The sequence below is a fragment of the Bombus bifarius genome, unplaced genomic scaffold, assembly GCF_011952205.1.
Source record: "Bombus bifarius isolate JDL3187 unplaced genomic scaffold, Bbif_JDL3187 scf7180000008213, whole genome shotgun sequence".
NCBI lineage: Eukaryota > Metazoa > Arthropoda > Insecta > Hymenoptera > Apidae > Bombus > Bombus bifarius.
In genome coordinates, this window is record NW_022884516.1 from 369,235 (window position 1) to 385,975 (window position 16,741).

Consider the following 16,741-nt stretch of genomic DNA (forward strand, 5'->3'; position numbering starts at 1 on the left):
GATGAATTTAGCGGTGGTTTAATGATTCGGTGTGATCGTACAGAAACGGACATGGAAAGGATCGTGATGAGAAACGTGCCGAAATTTGTAGTGAAAAGTGTTGGTTAATCTAGGACGCTTATTTGCTAAGCAAATGATACAGGCAAATGGTAAATTCGTGCGTATTGATTCGCAGATGCAGATGGAGTGCGAACGGAGTATGTCGACGTATCTTAGTATAAATTCTTAGATTGGAATTTTCTAAATAAACTTGTTTGGAAACGGAGAACGTGGAACACGTTCGTCGAACGGTACATCGTCGTGCGACAAAAGATGCTTCGTTGAAAATTCCTACTGTATCGCGAATCTTTCGCATCGAATGGACAGAAAATCATATCCACAGAAAGGAAATAACAACGGTATTTCCACGAAAGTGGAACAGAAATTATCTACCTGATCGTTTTTCCATCATCCAGGACGAAATATCATCTCGCGTAAAGATTTTATCGAACGATTATATCTATCGATCGAATTTGAACGTTTGGATAATCTAATTAACATTTGCGTATATCGATTTATGTATAAAGACCGTTATTAATGTAATTTCTGCGTCGATTACCTTTTTATCGAAAAAGATATCGCGGCGTGTGGATTTAGAAATTCTCTTCGTCAAACTACCGACTAATGAGTTTCATCGTTGTTTGATACTTTACAGCAACGAGCAACGTGAACCGTAGAGACGAACGAACGGAGAAACGTAGAAATATGGAAGCAGCGAATGGTGAGTCGATATCCTCGGAAATAAAGTATAACGATTGACCCGTAAAAAGAAGCAGCAAGATTCCACCTCTCAACTCGATGCTCTCTCCATTGATCGGAACTTTTATTCGAGACATTTAAAACCCGATAAACTTCAAATTAGAAACAATAGGATTCAACGCTCGAGCCAATTTATCTAACATTCGAAATTCTCTGGTTGTTATACGTCGTATACTGCTCTACTCTCTTTCACGCGATGCAACAGAGAAGTCACGAAGGAGAACGTATTCGTTCAATTATTTCTACGAAACGATCGCTACTATCGAGTGACCCGAAACATTTCTCCTCAAAGTCGAGAACCGTAAAATATTAATTTACGACCAACACAGATATCGATTTAGAAACTAAATTTGTAACGTTAACGATCATAATTTCGACACATAATTTCGACGAGGTATAATACGAACGATCAGAGTATCAGAGGAGAAACGTTTTTTCAAGGCTGAAACGACGATGATGTGCGAACATGAAAACAATTCATCTTGGAACTCCTTCTGGAAATCAACGAGCGCGAACGATATCTCGATTAAGCGACGATCTACGAGGAACAAACGATTGACGTAAATAATTAATGGGTAATTAAAGGACGAACGTTGGCACAGAAAGACTGGAAAGACTGGAAAGACTGGAAAGAGAGCGCCTAAAGTTACGCACGTTGAAGAAGGTTGGAATCGTGAGTCATCGGGGAACCGGACGAAAGCAAGATGAGTGGCAGGGGAAAAGGGGACACGAGAGGGGACACGAAAGGGGGAGAGGACAGGCTGGTTGAAAGTCGAGCGATCCGTGATTCGAGTGGCGAAAAAAAGAGACGCTGACAAGGCTCGTTCCGACCGTTTATTTCTATATCTACCGTCGGTGGATTTACATAAGGATCAATGTCGTCTATTCCTCCGGTTCTGATGCTGTGGCTTCTGGTGGTGTCGCTGCCGCTGCCGCCGGCGGAAGCCGGCGAAATGATGGATCTCTTTGCTCTGATACGGGGAACGCTTAAATATTGGCGTAGAATCTACCAGATGTACGAGGAGGAAGTGGCTCTCGGCTATTGTTGGGCGGAGTACTTTCTGCACCACGAGGAAGACGCGACAAACGCCACGATCCCGTCGTCCCAGTCGATCGACCCATCGAATTTTCTACCAGTGGAAAACGACGGTTTCGAAAAAGAGCCCTGGAACCATTGGGGAGTTATCGCGATAGAAAACCGCGGGACACGTTATCGTAGCAAACGATCTTACGCGATACAGAGTTCTACGAAGAAAGAGGAAATTTTGGACACGTCGAGAAATTCTAAGACAATGTACTCGCGCATAACGCAAAAGTATAAGTCGAGATGGAACGGACTCGAATCGAATTTCACGCGTAATAAGAACAATCGTTGTACGAGTTGCGCGAACTTTCCCAACAATACAGAAAGGAAACTTGCCGTTTTGACGGCGGACAGCGGCAAAGAAACGCCAAAATCTACGAAGAAGAGAGAAATTTCGAAGACTCGGGAGAAGAAGTTTAGCCCGTGCTCGAAACACACGGAAAACGTAGCGTCCGAATCGAATAACTTGTCCGAATTGAGATCGAATCGGAGATTCGCCGAGTTCTCGAGTAATTTGGCAAATCGTACGAGGATAGGTAGTAGAGGATATCGTCGTAATAAGCGGTCCTATGGAAGGCACAATTTTAAGAAGAAAGATGAAATTTCGAAAATCTTAAACAAGCGTGTTCGCGCATCGTCGAAAAACTGGACGCGAACGAACGTGAATTTTCGATCGATCGAATTTCCTATCGATAGGCGAGAATCTAGCTACAGCGAAACGCTGAATTCAACGAGGGAAAAGGAGATTTTGGAGAATATCGGTGCGAGGGACGCGACTCCTATCGAGAAATCTGTACACATAGTTTCAAATGCGAGTCTAGGATCTAGCGTGACAAGGTTCGAGCGAAATAGAAAAAATTCAATTTCTAGATCTACCACGAACAACGGTCCTGCGAACTTTATGAAATCGGTAGCTTCGAAACTAATTTCCAAAGTTTCGCGGAAGAATTCAAAGACTACCGAATGGAACGTTTCCGTTAAAAAGTCCGCGACTTTCGATACGCATTCGGGAACCGGCCAAGCAAAACTAGAAGCAAACGTGAAAACTCGGAATCCTGAGAACGACGATCCCGTAAAGTACGAAAGATTTCCTAGGAATGCATCGCGTCGTGCTAGACGTTCCTCCGAAATATCGAACTCCGTAGACGCGAATATCGAGGAAACGTCGAAGATCGCTAGCAATGCCTTTGCTCGAGAACTCGCAAGTTGGAATACACGGTCGAAAACTAGCAGGACGAAGTTTAAATCGAACGAGTTATGCTCGAGTTCCGGATGGAAGGATATCGATCCTGCAACCGATCGGATCGAACGGGCATTTCCCAAAGATACGCAGCACGATCACTCTGCCCTCGCGAACAAACGTTTCGTCGAACCGTCGCGCTTGCTTCGAAACTCGAACGTGGACAAATTTTCAAATACATCAAAGAGCAGCATTTTTGAAGGACGAAAGGGAAAAAGACTGGCCGTCGAAGACCCAACTTCCGACGTACGCTCGAAAACCAGCAAAGCGAAAGTTTGGCCGAACGAGCGGAGAAACGCTGTTGGCTCTGATTCGAGATCGATAAACTGTGTCTGTCAGAAAGGTATTTGGCTTCCAATCGTCGACGACGTCGGAGGAGTCTCGTTGCTCGTTCCATCTTCGTCGACGAAAGAACAACCAGAGAATCGGGAGGATCGCTCGTCCCCGAGGGAGAAAACGGAGAAGATGGCGCGGATGGACGCGGAATTTGAAAGAACTCGAGCAGAAGGCGATCTTAGCGGAAAGTCGGAGAATCTCCGAGTGGATAGACGCTGTAAACTTCTATTCTCGAAGACGAATCGCGTTACTTCCGGTACGCTCTCGCGACTAGAGCCATCGAAACGATCTCGTTCGTTGCCTCTCGGAGAGATCGCGTCGTTGAATCGGAGATTTAAGAATACCGAGACGAGCAAGCGAGTCGATAATAGTAGGAAACCGAGCGATGTTTTCCGCCTGAGAGAGTTCGGTCCGTCGAATCTCGCGTTTCAAAATACTTGGGACAATTACCAGCGAAATTTACGTCGTAAACGTGACGCAAAGGATCGAACTAGAAGCCGGTTCGTTCGGTCTCCGTCGAAAAGCAAACGCGCCTCTTTCTATAACCCGACGACTCTGCGTGAAATTGCGAGATTCGGCGCGAGGTACGCGACGTCCAACGACGACGTTTGGACGAACGGCGTCAAAAATCTATCGAGAAGCGAGGAAGGGTGGTTGGAAGGAAACGCGAAAGGCTTGTACGGAACTGGATTCGACGATCCGAAGGAAACGGTATATCGTTCGAAGCGATACCAAGATAGCGGTCTAGCGATAAGCCGCGAATCGCCCATTGTCGTCGAAGAAGCTGAACGCGGTTTCGTTCGCCTAAAATCGGAGAGCAAAAATCGGAAACGGCTGCAAAGTCGAAAAGAATGGAACGCCTGGAAACGATCGTCCACTACGAACGATGATAATCGGTATCGAAGGAACGATCACGGTTACATCGTTGAGACGTCGGTTACCGAACGAACGGGAAAAAAGTCGGCTACTCGACGTCCCGAGGGAGATCCCTCGTTATTTCCCGTCACCTACCGACGATTTATGGGGGATTACGGCAGTCGATCGTCGACGACTAAGGATCAAGGTCGACGATCCTCGATGGCAAAAGTCGAGACACGTGAAACGAATAGAGCGCACGACGCGCTTTTCTATTTTCGCCAAGTGTTTATGGGTTTTTTAAGGACCTTGGGATTCTTCGTGAACGTGGGTAGACAGCTGATGGATTACGTGGACTCGAACAGCGTGCTCGCTTGCACCAAGGACTATTTACTGGGCAAGGCTATTCATTGGATAGATTCGTGAAGCGAAGCGAAAGAGAGAAAGAGACAGAGACGGTTTCTTTCGCCGGACTAGCGGAAAGTAGAGCGGGTGCAATTTGGCCAAGCGAATACGGCTTTAGACGTTAGATACGAGGTCGGTAAATGGATTTACTAAGGTGAGTCACGATTGTTTGCTTAATTTAAGTTGTATTTTATAGATCGACCATCTTACTTGGGTAACGTTGTTCGCGCGAATCAAACTTTATCGTACTCGCGGGAAGATGGAACAAGCGTACCGAATTCGATACATCTTTCTTCGAAGAACGAAATACCCGAGTACTTTGAGCATACATTTTACGACTCACCTTAGTTACGGCGTTTGATTTACCAGGTGCTTCTTTATAAAGGTTAAAACAACGGATAAGTAAGGAATCCGTTACATTACCGTGGTAGTAGCTTTTATCGTACCATGTACGATTGCCGCATGTGATCGTTGCGTTTCTCGATTATATTTAACGTTAGATTCGTACCAACTCGTATAAATATAGCTTCGTAAAATAACCTGTTACCGGGATCGTTGTATTTATTTGAGAATTGGCCGAATTATTTTTCTCCGCTTATCGTTGGAAACTTTGACGATTATTCGATCGAGCTCTTGATTCTTAGTACGGATTATCGATGATCTAACGAAGATAGCTCGTTGGAAGGCTAAAATAACTAGATATCGAACTCTCTGCTCCTCGTTTCTACGTCTACTTATTAGTAGCCGAGTGTCTTTATCTTTGTCATAGTGTCAAACGTGTTATTTGTTACGCAATGTTAGACACATTTCTTTAATTTAACTAACAAGTGTGTAATCGAAAGCTAACTTGTAACGTAGGAGACTAAGATTTCTATATTTATTAAGTATTTCTATATTTGTCTACATATATATCGTTTTATCCATGTATATCTCACTCTTGCACTTATATTTCAAATGAGTTCGATTCGCGTATCTTCGTTGTACTTGGCGATATCAGAGAACAAGATTATTCGATAAAACCAGGCGCGAACGAACGCGCGATTTAACGAACTAACTTTCTCGAAGGAACGCCATCAATGACTTTGCGATTACCGTCGAAATACTACCCCTAGAGCGTCGTTACCTACAAACGCAAAAACCACGCCTGCTAGCCTCGCTAGAGGGACGACCTTCGTTTTTCTTATCCGGCGATAAGACTCGGTAGTCGGGTCAACCGGCTCCTGAAATCTGAAAATACAGAGAGTCCGAAATCGATCGTACGAATCCCTGTAAAAGAATCCGGTGGCTGTACTTGTGCTACGAAAAAAGAATCGATATACAAAAAAGTATACGATACTCTTTACGAGATGATTCTTTAACGACATGACAAACGAAACTTGGCCTTGGATACCTGTTTCTACTACCTGTCCGTTTTTATTTTCACCCCCAGCCGTAATTCTCTTCGATCGTAGCTTGGATAGACCATTTTGCGCGTGACAAGGATAAAACTCCACGTAGCAGAGCACCGTTGCCAAACGCTCAACCAACAATTTGCTTTCGCACGACGTTTTCTTCTCGTTCTAGCCCTAAATTCAAACTATAGCGTCCGTACGAAATAGAAGATGCTCGCGTTCCAACGTTCGTTGTACGATCGCGATTTATAGGCAAACCGCGTTAATCCGTTCTGTTCGTTAAGTCTTGACCGATCGCGTTCAGCGATCCAACGCAACTATGGTCGGGCGCCGTCGATCGACCGAGATATCAGACACGATCGAAGGAGAAGCCCGTTCTGCGAGACAGGACACGATTAACAGGTCGACGATAACGCGAGTGCCGTGGACCGTTCGCTGTTACAATTAAGAGCGGCGATCGATCCCCAGAAACAGCTGTCCGTCGTAGTCGATAACGGGCATCGCGAATGAATTTTTGATGCCACCTGTTGCTGCTACGAGCTCCCTCTTTCCCTCTTTCCCTCTGTTTCTCCTTGTCTCTTTCCTTTCTTTGCTACGTCGCGCCTTGATCTCTCCTCTCGACAGTATCGACACAGCGAAGCAACGTCGATGTGCGCTGTGGTTCACGAGCGGATCCACTTTGACGACATTGTTCGCATTCTTTGACGAATTCCGTAGATATCTCGCGAAATCAGCCAGGTATCCAAGTTCGCCAAGATAACCGCGTTTCTACGATCATTTTTCTCTTTTTATATAGACCGTAACTAGGTCTTCGTTGATAGTTGATAGTTAAGCGGACGTTGTTGACGCATAGTCCGAGAGTTTGAGGCAAGGACGCGATGGTGCTTGAAAACGACGTTTCAAGCTGAATATTCAGCTATTCCAACAATTCCGCCGGAATCGAAGGTAGATCGTATAGACCAAAGTCTCGATTAACCACCAACTAAGACGAACAACAGCCCGAGCTATTTCCAAATATCGGATCGTACGACGAGTACTTCAATCTCGTAGAATTTTTATCGTATTCGGTGCTGAATGTTTTCGCGCTGACACGAAATTACGTTTCAACGTATTGGACGGACGCGAAGCAAATTTTAACGCGTCGACGAATTTCTACGTAGTTGACCTAACGATTAAGAATCGGCCCAGCTTCGACGAAAGTATAATTGCCAATCGCCGTACATTTTCCTGTGACTCTATCGATGCTTCCTTCTAACGGTAAGTACAGCCGTATGTCGAAAGGTAGCAGGTAGCGGTCGTTAACTTGCATTTGCGTTGGCTGCGCGACGAATATTTTGATATATTTTCCGCGAAAACACGGACGAACAACAGTGAGAGTGGAGCACGATGCGATTGTATCGCATTCGACTATAGACATCGTTGCGCGGTCGCTGGTGATTTCCCCGCGTAATAATTGTTTATTCGCGATAATCGCGATTTATTTACAATGCGCGATATAGGAAAGCACGATTCGACAAACGCGCGTTCGGTAGGAAATTCCGGAAACGATTCTCCGTCCTCCGATGTTTATTGGATATCGATCGACCGTTTTCTTCGTTTTCTATCGCGGTGCGCGTAAGCTTCGACGTTGCGGACTGTGGCCATCAAATCCTCGCGATAACTTGGAACTTGGTACGATACACCGTGGTAGGACACTGTATAGAACACGTTTGGAGCAGAATATACGTAGATTTCACACGTATCGACAATCGTGAACGTTATTTCCCGTAATTCGTTGTTAACTTTTAATTTACTTGACGCGATGGACTTCGTAACGGTATTAGCGTCTAAAGCTAATCCTGTGAAATTACAAGCATAGTTGTGTTACGATTTAAAGATTACGATAGAACCCGCTCCCAAGAGAGACGACGCGAGTATCTTTAACGTTTTCATGTAGCTGATGAAACTGTTTTCAAGTAAATATCTGCGACTCTGAAAATCGATTTTATTTACGCGTTTTACGTAGAGCATTTGTAAAATTGAAGAATAAAATTTAAGGATCGCTGCTTACGCCAGAATCAAAGATCGAGATTTAACGGATTATCGACAAGTCTGTTCCAACGCTCTTTATTCATAAAGTTGAAAAAGAAGAATTTGAATATCCGCGGAAGATATCAGGTACGTTTATGCCGTTCGTATAATGCAGACATTTAAGCTGTTGAAAGTTGCGCCGCTATCGTCGCATTATGCTAATAAAATAGATCTCGACGATATTTACGTTCCGAACGTAACCATGCATGGGCATGATACGGCGAGCGTGAAAATTTATTCAAATAGGACAACAGGTTCGCGGTACGATCGTCGTAGGGTGTCACTGATGATAAAAACTGCAAGAATAAAGGACAATACCAAGACTTTCTTCTTTATTCGCTATCGCGTTTCTATTTCTAAATAACGAGCCCGTAAATCCATTGAATACAAAGATATGCTTAATTTAGTATAAGTTTTATACACTTTGGATCGATCGATTTACGAACCTAGCAGCTACTAAATCTTCGGACAAGATTTTCGTGACACGAACTTTCTTCGTTGCCTCGGTATCTATGATAGATTCGCGCTTTACAAATATCTTTTCTGCCAGCCTGTGTATACCACTCGAGCGACAAACAAACACCTACTCGATATTAATCGTATTCCTTTGATTCGTTAAACTCGACGACCCGACGTCGCGCCCTCCTTACCAAGACCTGAATAACCCGCGAACAAGAAAATGGTCGGGTGTTCGTGAAAGGATTGAAAGTCCTGAATGGACTCCTGAACGAAGAGTACGATGAAGATCAAACAGAGAGAGGGAGAGAGAATCTAAGACCCGTCAAAGAGACAAGAAGGACGATGAAAGGCAAAATGATAAGCGGCAGAGAGATAGGAGCGATCATTTATGTAGTATGCTCGGAACTCGCGTGGAACGGGAACCTTCTTGTTCTCTCTCTCTCTCTCTCTCTCTCTCTCTATTTTCCCCTCAAACGACTTGTTGACATTGTCTCGCGTATAGCACGAGCAAGATGTTGATTAAACGAGGCGAAAACTATGCCCTGTATGAACGACCATGATACACAAGGAACGCGTTTATTTCGCTCACCCGCCTTCTCGTTCATCCTTCGTCTTGGAGATTTTCGTTTACATGTTCACATTTATATGTATATCCGGCTGTCGCATCGACCGACGAGTAGCTCGGAAAGGGGGAGGATATTCTTTCGGGGGATATCGTACATGGATGTGTACGAACGAATTGGATATAACAAGAACGAGGGATACGTCGTTTACCTCTCCGACTGATTCCAAGTAACTCTAGATACGTCTTAGATCGGTATTATCATGTGCGAAATGTAGACGGCTTTAGCTTAATTGGAAAAGTACTCGGCCGACAAGCGGAGAAACCGGGTTTCAAATCTCGGTCTAGCAGAACCCGATCGGCCGAATATTTTTCCCTCTACAGAAGGGAACAGCCAAAGATTCGTTCCCGCGCAACAGCGCGTAAAGATGACTCGAGTTTTTATGCGCGTTGGTACGGAAACACGTTGTGCACGTAGTCTATCGTGGTAAACTTAGGAGAAGCTTGACACAAGCTTTATAAATTATGTACGAAGCTATAAATTAGGTCTTTCTGGGCGCTGAACGCGTCGCAGGCTAGAGAAGGAATCGGAGATGTTTCGCAGATCCTTGATAAAATCAGGATCCGACGCTTACGGATGTCTACGATTACAAGAGATAAACGCATCTTGGATTAGAAAAAAAAGCCTAGCTTTATATTTCGTCTCGTATAAGTTTATTCGTATAGTTTTATTAACGCGTATGTACAAACGATGTAACAAAGTTTTTATAGAGATAAAAAAGGTGTCCAGTCGGAACGAACGGAATTAGCAAACGTATTGATAAATCTTACTTCGATCGTTACGAGGCGAATACCTTCTCCGCTTAAATCATCTATTGCTATTTGAAAGAAAAGAAAAAGGAAAAAGAAAGAAACTCAAACAACAACCGCATCTACGTGTAAACTAACCGTCCATCTCATCTTCCTTCTCTAGCATTCTCTAGCAAAAAAAAAAGAAGGAAAAAAGAAAGAAAAAAGAAGAAGAAAGGAGGACGAAACTGCAGAACCCAGAAAGCAAAAGTTAGCTCGCGGCCCCGGAAGTCCGTCATTCACCGGTAATCATCCACGCTCGTATTCGCAGTCACCGGCACACATTCGGTACACCGAGCCGCTAAAGAAAAAGGGCGGCGTAAATACACAGGAGGAAGGGTTGGTGAACGGAGGAGAGGATGCCACCACGGGCCAGCATTCAGAGGGGAATTCATTATTAAGGGGCTGTTAAGGATCGTCTTACGAAAGGCGGACTCGCGCGACCCCCGTGGCGATCTATAGAAAGAAAGACGAAAGGGATACCGACGACGCTTTCGTGTCTCCTCGAGGAAGCACGCGCCTATTTCCGGCCCCTTTCAATTCTCTGTTTTTCACAGATACCCCTATTCAACCTGTCGCGACGTCATCAGAGCGACTCGAATTCCTGCCATCGTCGGACTCGTAAATATTTAATTCTTAATCACGCGACCCGTGTACACAGACATCGTCGAACGACGTCGAATGGAAAAACGGAATAGGGTTCGCGGTTTCCTGTTCGTTCTTGTCCGGTATGCCATGCACGTTGCCGCGATTATTCCAGGCCTCTTTTCCCAACTTTATAGAACCCTCGCTATCTCCATTTGTCTCCTTTCGTGTATTATGTACACCCAACTCACGTCAGCTGAATGGTCTTCTTGACTAACCGACGCGACAGCCTCCGGGATTCTTTTGAACCACGGGGTAATTAATCCTACCCTAGCCTATATCTCTTTTGATCCTGCCAGCTCTGTGTCGCAGCTAGAAAATCGTGTCCCGACGAATGGCATTGAGAGAATTGCGAGTGGATTGTTTGCGTTTTGTTATATTTGCGTTTTGTTATATTTGCGTTTTGTTATATTTGCGTTATATATATATATATATATATATATATATATATAATGTAATTTAATATATATGTATATATATTAAATCTTGCGTTAAACTCACTTTTTCAACGACTAGTTTCCTGGACCTTTGAGATTACGATCCACGCTATTCGTATGTACGATATCCATTGATTTGACAAAATTAGGGACGACGTCCCATAACGAGCACGAACGACGGAGCTCTTATTTCGTTTCGTATCTGGTATTTCGTATCATTTCGTTCTATTCGAAACTGCTTAAAATATATGGAATCTGTGAAAGAATGTCGTATGGAAAATATATGGAAAGTAGTACGAATAACATTGTTGAAAAGTGAGGGTAACGTTGGAAAATAATTAATATTCGAACAATTACAACGAGAGAAAGAGAAATGCCATTATCCCTGTATTTCGTAGTTCGCTTGAAATCTATTTTAAGGGACTGTTGAAACAGGCGCAAGTAGTATAGATTTGAGTTAGGTCAGACATAGGTCGCTGGGTATAAGAAGCTATTTCTAGTATGTACCGAAGTCGGTCAATTTTAGTTACTTCTGTTAATAGCTTTATAATTACATAACTACTTTTATCGCGTTCAAATTGTCAGAAGCTATTTTCTAAACAAATTTATCCGCGATAATGTATTAGCGCTTTGAAATACTAAAAAGACGTATCGCGTTAAAGATATATACGCTCGACCCTTTTATAACACGGTAATTCTGAGAACGTGGTTTCGATATACAACGGTACAAGAAACGCGACAGCCCTCCTATAACGCGATATCCCTGTAACACGGTTTCGATGGAACACACGGAGCCAGTTAACCTTGCTATTATATACATACGCATATATATATTATTAGCCGAAAATTTCTAAAATTTCTAGATAAGTCTTTTGTAAAAATATGCAAAGATAATTTCGATATTTAAAAGGAAACTGACGTCGCGTTATATTTTACATGGATCTTGCAAGCGTCGTTCTTGCGATCGTAAAAAGTAGTAATAATTTTTCCATGTATAACATCAAGGAATAAGAAAGAAGAGAACGTTCGTAAAATTTCTCTAAACATTTGGTCATTCTTTCGTCGACTGTTCTTTGAACATTCGGTAACACGAGCGAAGATTAAACGCCTATGCCTAGGAAATAAGATTCTTGTGTAAATCGAGATTACGCGCGCCATGAAATATTCACGTATAGTCGAGAATGGCATGATCGTCGTTTTAAACACCTCGTAAAATACCTTTAACACATCCAAATATTCTTAGCATCTCTTTATATCGATGTCGGGTGTCCGATAAATACCGTAAAGCATTTATCTATAAAAAATGTGAAAATTTATCTATACTGCTTAACGATTTAACGTAACAAAATTTGTACGATCTTTCGTGATACACTTAACTATTCTACCGAACGGTCTAACGTCAGTTACAAGCTTTCAATGGCTGTTTAAATATGGAATATTAGATAGAGAAAACTTTATAATTTCAATTCACATCGTCGTTAAAGGCACCGGTCGTAGGATCCTTTTTCCGGCCTAACTTTTTCTGGTAGCTGAAGCAAGGCAATTAAAATTCGAGTAATTGCTCGCACGACTCGCGTTGCAACCGAAAGCGTTTCGATCGCTGTTGCACGCGCGAACCAATCGAGAAACTTCACGAGGAGCAACGCGAATACGCGAAATCAAAGTGGAAACGCGGTCGAATTTTAAGCCGATTGCTTAAATTACTGGATGTTTGCAATTGTAATGTCCGCCATGATTCTCACCAATAAAGATATAACGTTGAAAGCTCTTGATTTTTCTAGTAAAGAATCAAGATTTCTTTCCCTCGTTCCACTTTCTCCGCCGCAACTTTGACCCAAAATTACGACGCTGCGATCAAATAATCGAAAGAATTACTCTCTTAGGAGTAAGATAGATTCGACGATTCTTCCTATCCGATATTTAACGTCCCATGTCCGTTCGTTATGACGTATACCTATGGTTTGCGCACTGCATCTACCGTTTTGCGATTTAATCTGGTAATCGAAACGGTGTCGGAACTTTGTTGGAAAGATCATTGGTATTCTCGGTACGTGTGCTTTAAATTCGCTTAATCGCTACCGCGTGTATGCTTCGATATCGATTCGGAGGAGCGTCGCTCGATTCGCGTACGCGATTGGCGGTAGTCCACGTTGCCGATATCGCGTTCCAACCGATAGTTTCACAGAGTCGAAGATCTGTTCGTTTTCGCGTAATATCTGCGCGTTATTAACGATAGCGTTGTTCGCTCGCTGTCTCCGACTCTTGTCGTCACGCGTAAAATTACGTTCGCTATCGGTGTAATTTTCAAAGAATCGCGATATCTCGTATCTCGGAGGAATAACGGTGTTTGTTGGAATAATTACGAGTTCGTTTGGTCGGATGAGCGTCCGAAAGACGGATGTCTGGCGAAAGTTTCGTTGCTTACGTATAGGAACGTATAGATTATGACACGCGATTTATCATCCGCGGTAGAGAGTTCGTTCGGCTTTGCCGCCAAACGTATCATTGTTCGAATATCAAACTCTTTGTTCGATGTTTAAAGGGGGCGAGACTGGTGGTGGATTATACAGGAAACTCGATGAAAATTTTCCCGTTGTGTTTTGCGCGATAAAGCAGGACGCTGATAAATAACGGGACCGTTGTTTCAATAATAAAATAACTCTTGAAAGCTGAGAAGAAGGGCTAGCCAGTACACGACAAAGCGTTGCGTTCAAAATTAATTAAATGCCACGACATCTTTTAATATATTATTTCTTCCGTTCTAACGGCTATTTAGCTATAAAAATTAATCGTTAAAATTGCACTAATTATTTCTTACCTACGATTTCGAATGGTCGAGGTAACGTTTACGTGGAAATTATTAAATGTTCCTGCTGTTTGAGGTTGAGATGCCGACGACGTGTCCATTTTACTCGCAAAGATACATTTTATAATAGACGAACGAGATATCGATAATAACAATTACTTGAGATATTCTACGTGATAAATTATCAAACGAATACAAAGCAACCGTGTAGATTGGAAATATAGATTTTTTGCTATGACACGCCATAATAAGACCGAATTTCTTTGTTAGAACAAGAAAGTACGTTCGATATCTTCTTCGTGCATGGGTAAATAAGAATGGGAAAACGGCCTCTTACATATACGCGTACGTACGTTCATCATTTTAATCTCGCTTTTGCGCCGTTGCTGCAATTTGAACAAACATTTGTAGCATTATACAATTATGATTTCCTACTACCGACTTTCTTGATGAAAAATTTTTAATTTCGTTTCGTTCGCGTATAATTCTTTTTTCGTTGAAAGTCGTATCAAAGCTAGCTAAAATTCGCACAAATTTATATCGTACTTTGCACAGGTGTAACAAGTACGGCGCTTACGTTATTACGTTTCACATTTGCCTGGTTGTTAGCAGAACGAGCGTAACTCGATACTTATCCTGTACGCGATCCTGTACGTGATGTAATTATCGCCAGCAAAATATTAAATAATAATTAGATTTGCCATCTTTGTTTAATTTTTTGGACACCGTACAAAAAATATCCCATTAAGGAAATTTTTCTTAAAATACAAAAAATACGCGTTCCCGTTAAAACAGATGTACTTTCGATAATTCGATTTAATAGTTGATTCGATAAAAGTTCGTGAATATTAGCGAACGTTTCATTTAATCGAACGTAGGAAATTGTATGAAATACAAATTTTACGCGTGATACATATTACTCTTTTATCTTTATGAGAAACTTTAAAAAGCTCTTTCAAAAGATTTAATTAAATTGCATTAATTCGTTCGTACATTTTACCCTTGTCGTAAAAAGGTAACGGAAAAAAGTGGAATTTTTCTCTACTTACACGCTGTCGCAGTTGCATATTTCGCTGAAACGATCGATTCGATTAATTCGATACGCATTATCCGATTGTTCGAACGGCAAGCTGCTCGACGATGCGAAAGCCGATAAAACTTTCTTGAACGAATATGACGAAGGTGACGTCGATTACCCTGGAATTTCCTCTTCTAAAAAATTTCCAGAAAGATACGAAACTCTTCGGGCGAATGACCTCCTCCAAAAAATTGAACGAAATTTAAAAGAATCAAATGAAAATGCAAAAAAACGGCCAAACTAGAGACAACGTTAACTTCGTCGATTACAAATCTTATTTCTATATACATACCGTTAAAGGGACTCGATACCTTCTTTCGATCAATTGCATCTTTACCGTCAAAGTTCGACGTAAGACAACATCGAGTGTTAGTTAAAAATGCTAGGTTTCCAAAAATGTAAAAAGCTCCGTCTCGTGCGATAACGTGTCATTTTGGTAATTGAACTTACCGGGAAAAATGACGTAACAGGTGTAACTCGTAAAACAAGGTCAAACGACATTTTCTTTTTTTTTCTCTCTCTCTCGCAGAAATACGTTGGTCGAGTTGTGTCGCTTTTCTAGGGAGAATACGACGTGTTTCTCGTAAATCTGAGATTATCATTTACATTCGTTGCTTCTAAAGCTAGAGAAATTCTTTTCTACGATCGTCCAATATCGTTTTGATGTCGTCGAAACTATTCGAACTTTGCCTTAACGTATCCCAAAGTAAATTCCGAACGAATTTAATACAACGTAGAAGCCACAAGGAACGTATGCGTTTTCTCGGAAACTTTCCGGGAAGATGGAAAAAGTCAGGCTATCAGATTCTCGTTTTATCCTACCTTGACACCTACGTACGTCCATGTCCCAAGATAGAAGACCGCAAAACACGGACTAAAATGCACGAGATTCTGAATGGCGCGGCCGAATTCCTGGAAACGACGCGACCCAGTTCGCTTCCTGGAAATACGTACGTCGGCGCTATTTAGCAACGATAAAAAGACCCTGACTCGGCGCTCGTCGCTGACCAGCGCGCAGATGTCGAGCATGCGGTAGGTCGTGGTGAACGCGTGCGAATAAGACAATGCCGGTGCAACGAAATTACGCTTCGCTCCAAAGATTCAAACGAGAGTAGCTCGGCAACGACTGGTCGTATCGATATACGACCAAAAGCAGGAGATTTTCGGCTTCTCGTCGATCAACTTTGAATTAAGTTTCGAATGGAAAAGTTGCATCGTAGGTAAGTAGCAGTATACGTATACGTATAGGAAAGATTTTTGCAATTTTTCGCCGATTCGCGCGAAATACTTTAAGGCAAATATTATTTACTCGCGTTCGTTTGACCGCGATATAAAGGAAGTTTTAAAAACAGCACGGAGCAACCATCGATTTACACGCGTTTTAAAAACGAAATAATTCCCAGCCACCCGAATATGAAAACGCGGTTGCTAGCGGCAGATTTTTATTCGTGCGCTTTATTTTTATACATATTCCGAAAATGAAAAATTGGCAGTAATTTAAAGGCGTACCATTTGCAGCCACGAACGTATGGAAATTCTTCCCATTGTATTCCCTGCGTTCGTATTGCACGTAGAACGGTTGAGAAAAAGTCTGCCTTCGACTTTATTATCGATATACGTGTTCCTGTATTATCGCTTGTAGATACGATACGTCTGTCGGCCAAAAGTAATATAATAACGAAACGGAAAACGTAGTCCGATAGTCTAAAGTTTTATTTTAATTATT

General features: G+C 42.4%; 1 protein-coding gene across 1 annotated transcript; it reads left to right on the top strand.

The window, feature by feature from the left end:
- The first annotated feature begins 1,497 nt into the window (after nucleotides 1-1,497).
- On the top strand, nucleotides 1,498-4,915 carry LOC117210918. The gene is made up of 2 exons (XM_033454371.1): nucleotides 1,498-2,092; nucleotides 4,619-4,915. Exons 1-2 carry the CDS (start codon nucleotides 1,674-1,676, stop codon nucleotides 4,737-4,739), a joined length of 540 nt encoding a protein of 179 aa, XP_033310262.1. The 5' UTR covers nucleotides 1,498-1,673; the 3' UTR covers nucleotides 4,740-4,915.
- Nucleotides 4,916-16,741: the final 11,826 nt, after the last annotated feature.

Excerpts from the sequence above, each read along its gene's own strand:
- LOC117210918 (XM_033454371.1), top strand. The coding sequence starts at position 1,674 with ATGTCGTCTATTCCTCCGGTTCTGATGCTGTGGCTTCTGGTGGTGTCG. Across the intron at positions 2,093-4,618 it reads TCGAGAAATTCTAAGACAAT|GACCTTGGGATTCTTCGTGA; the intron begins GTACTCGCGCAT and ends GGGTTTTTTAAG.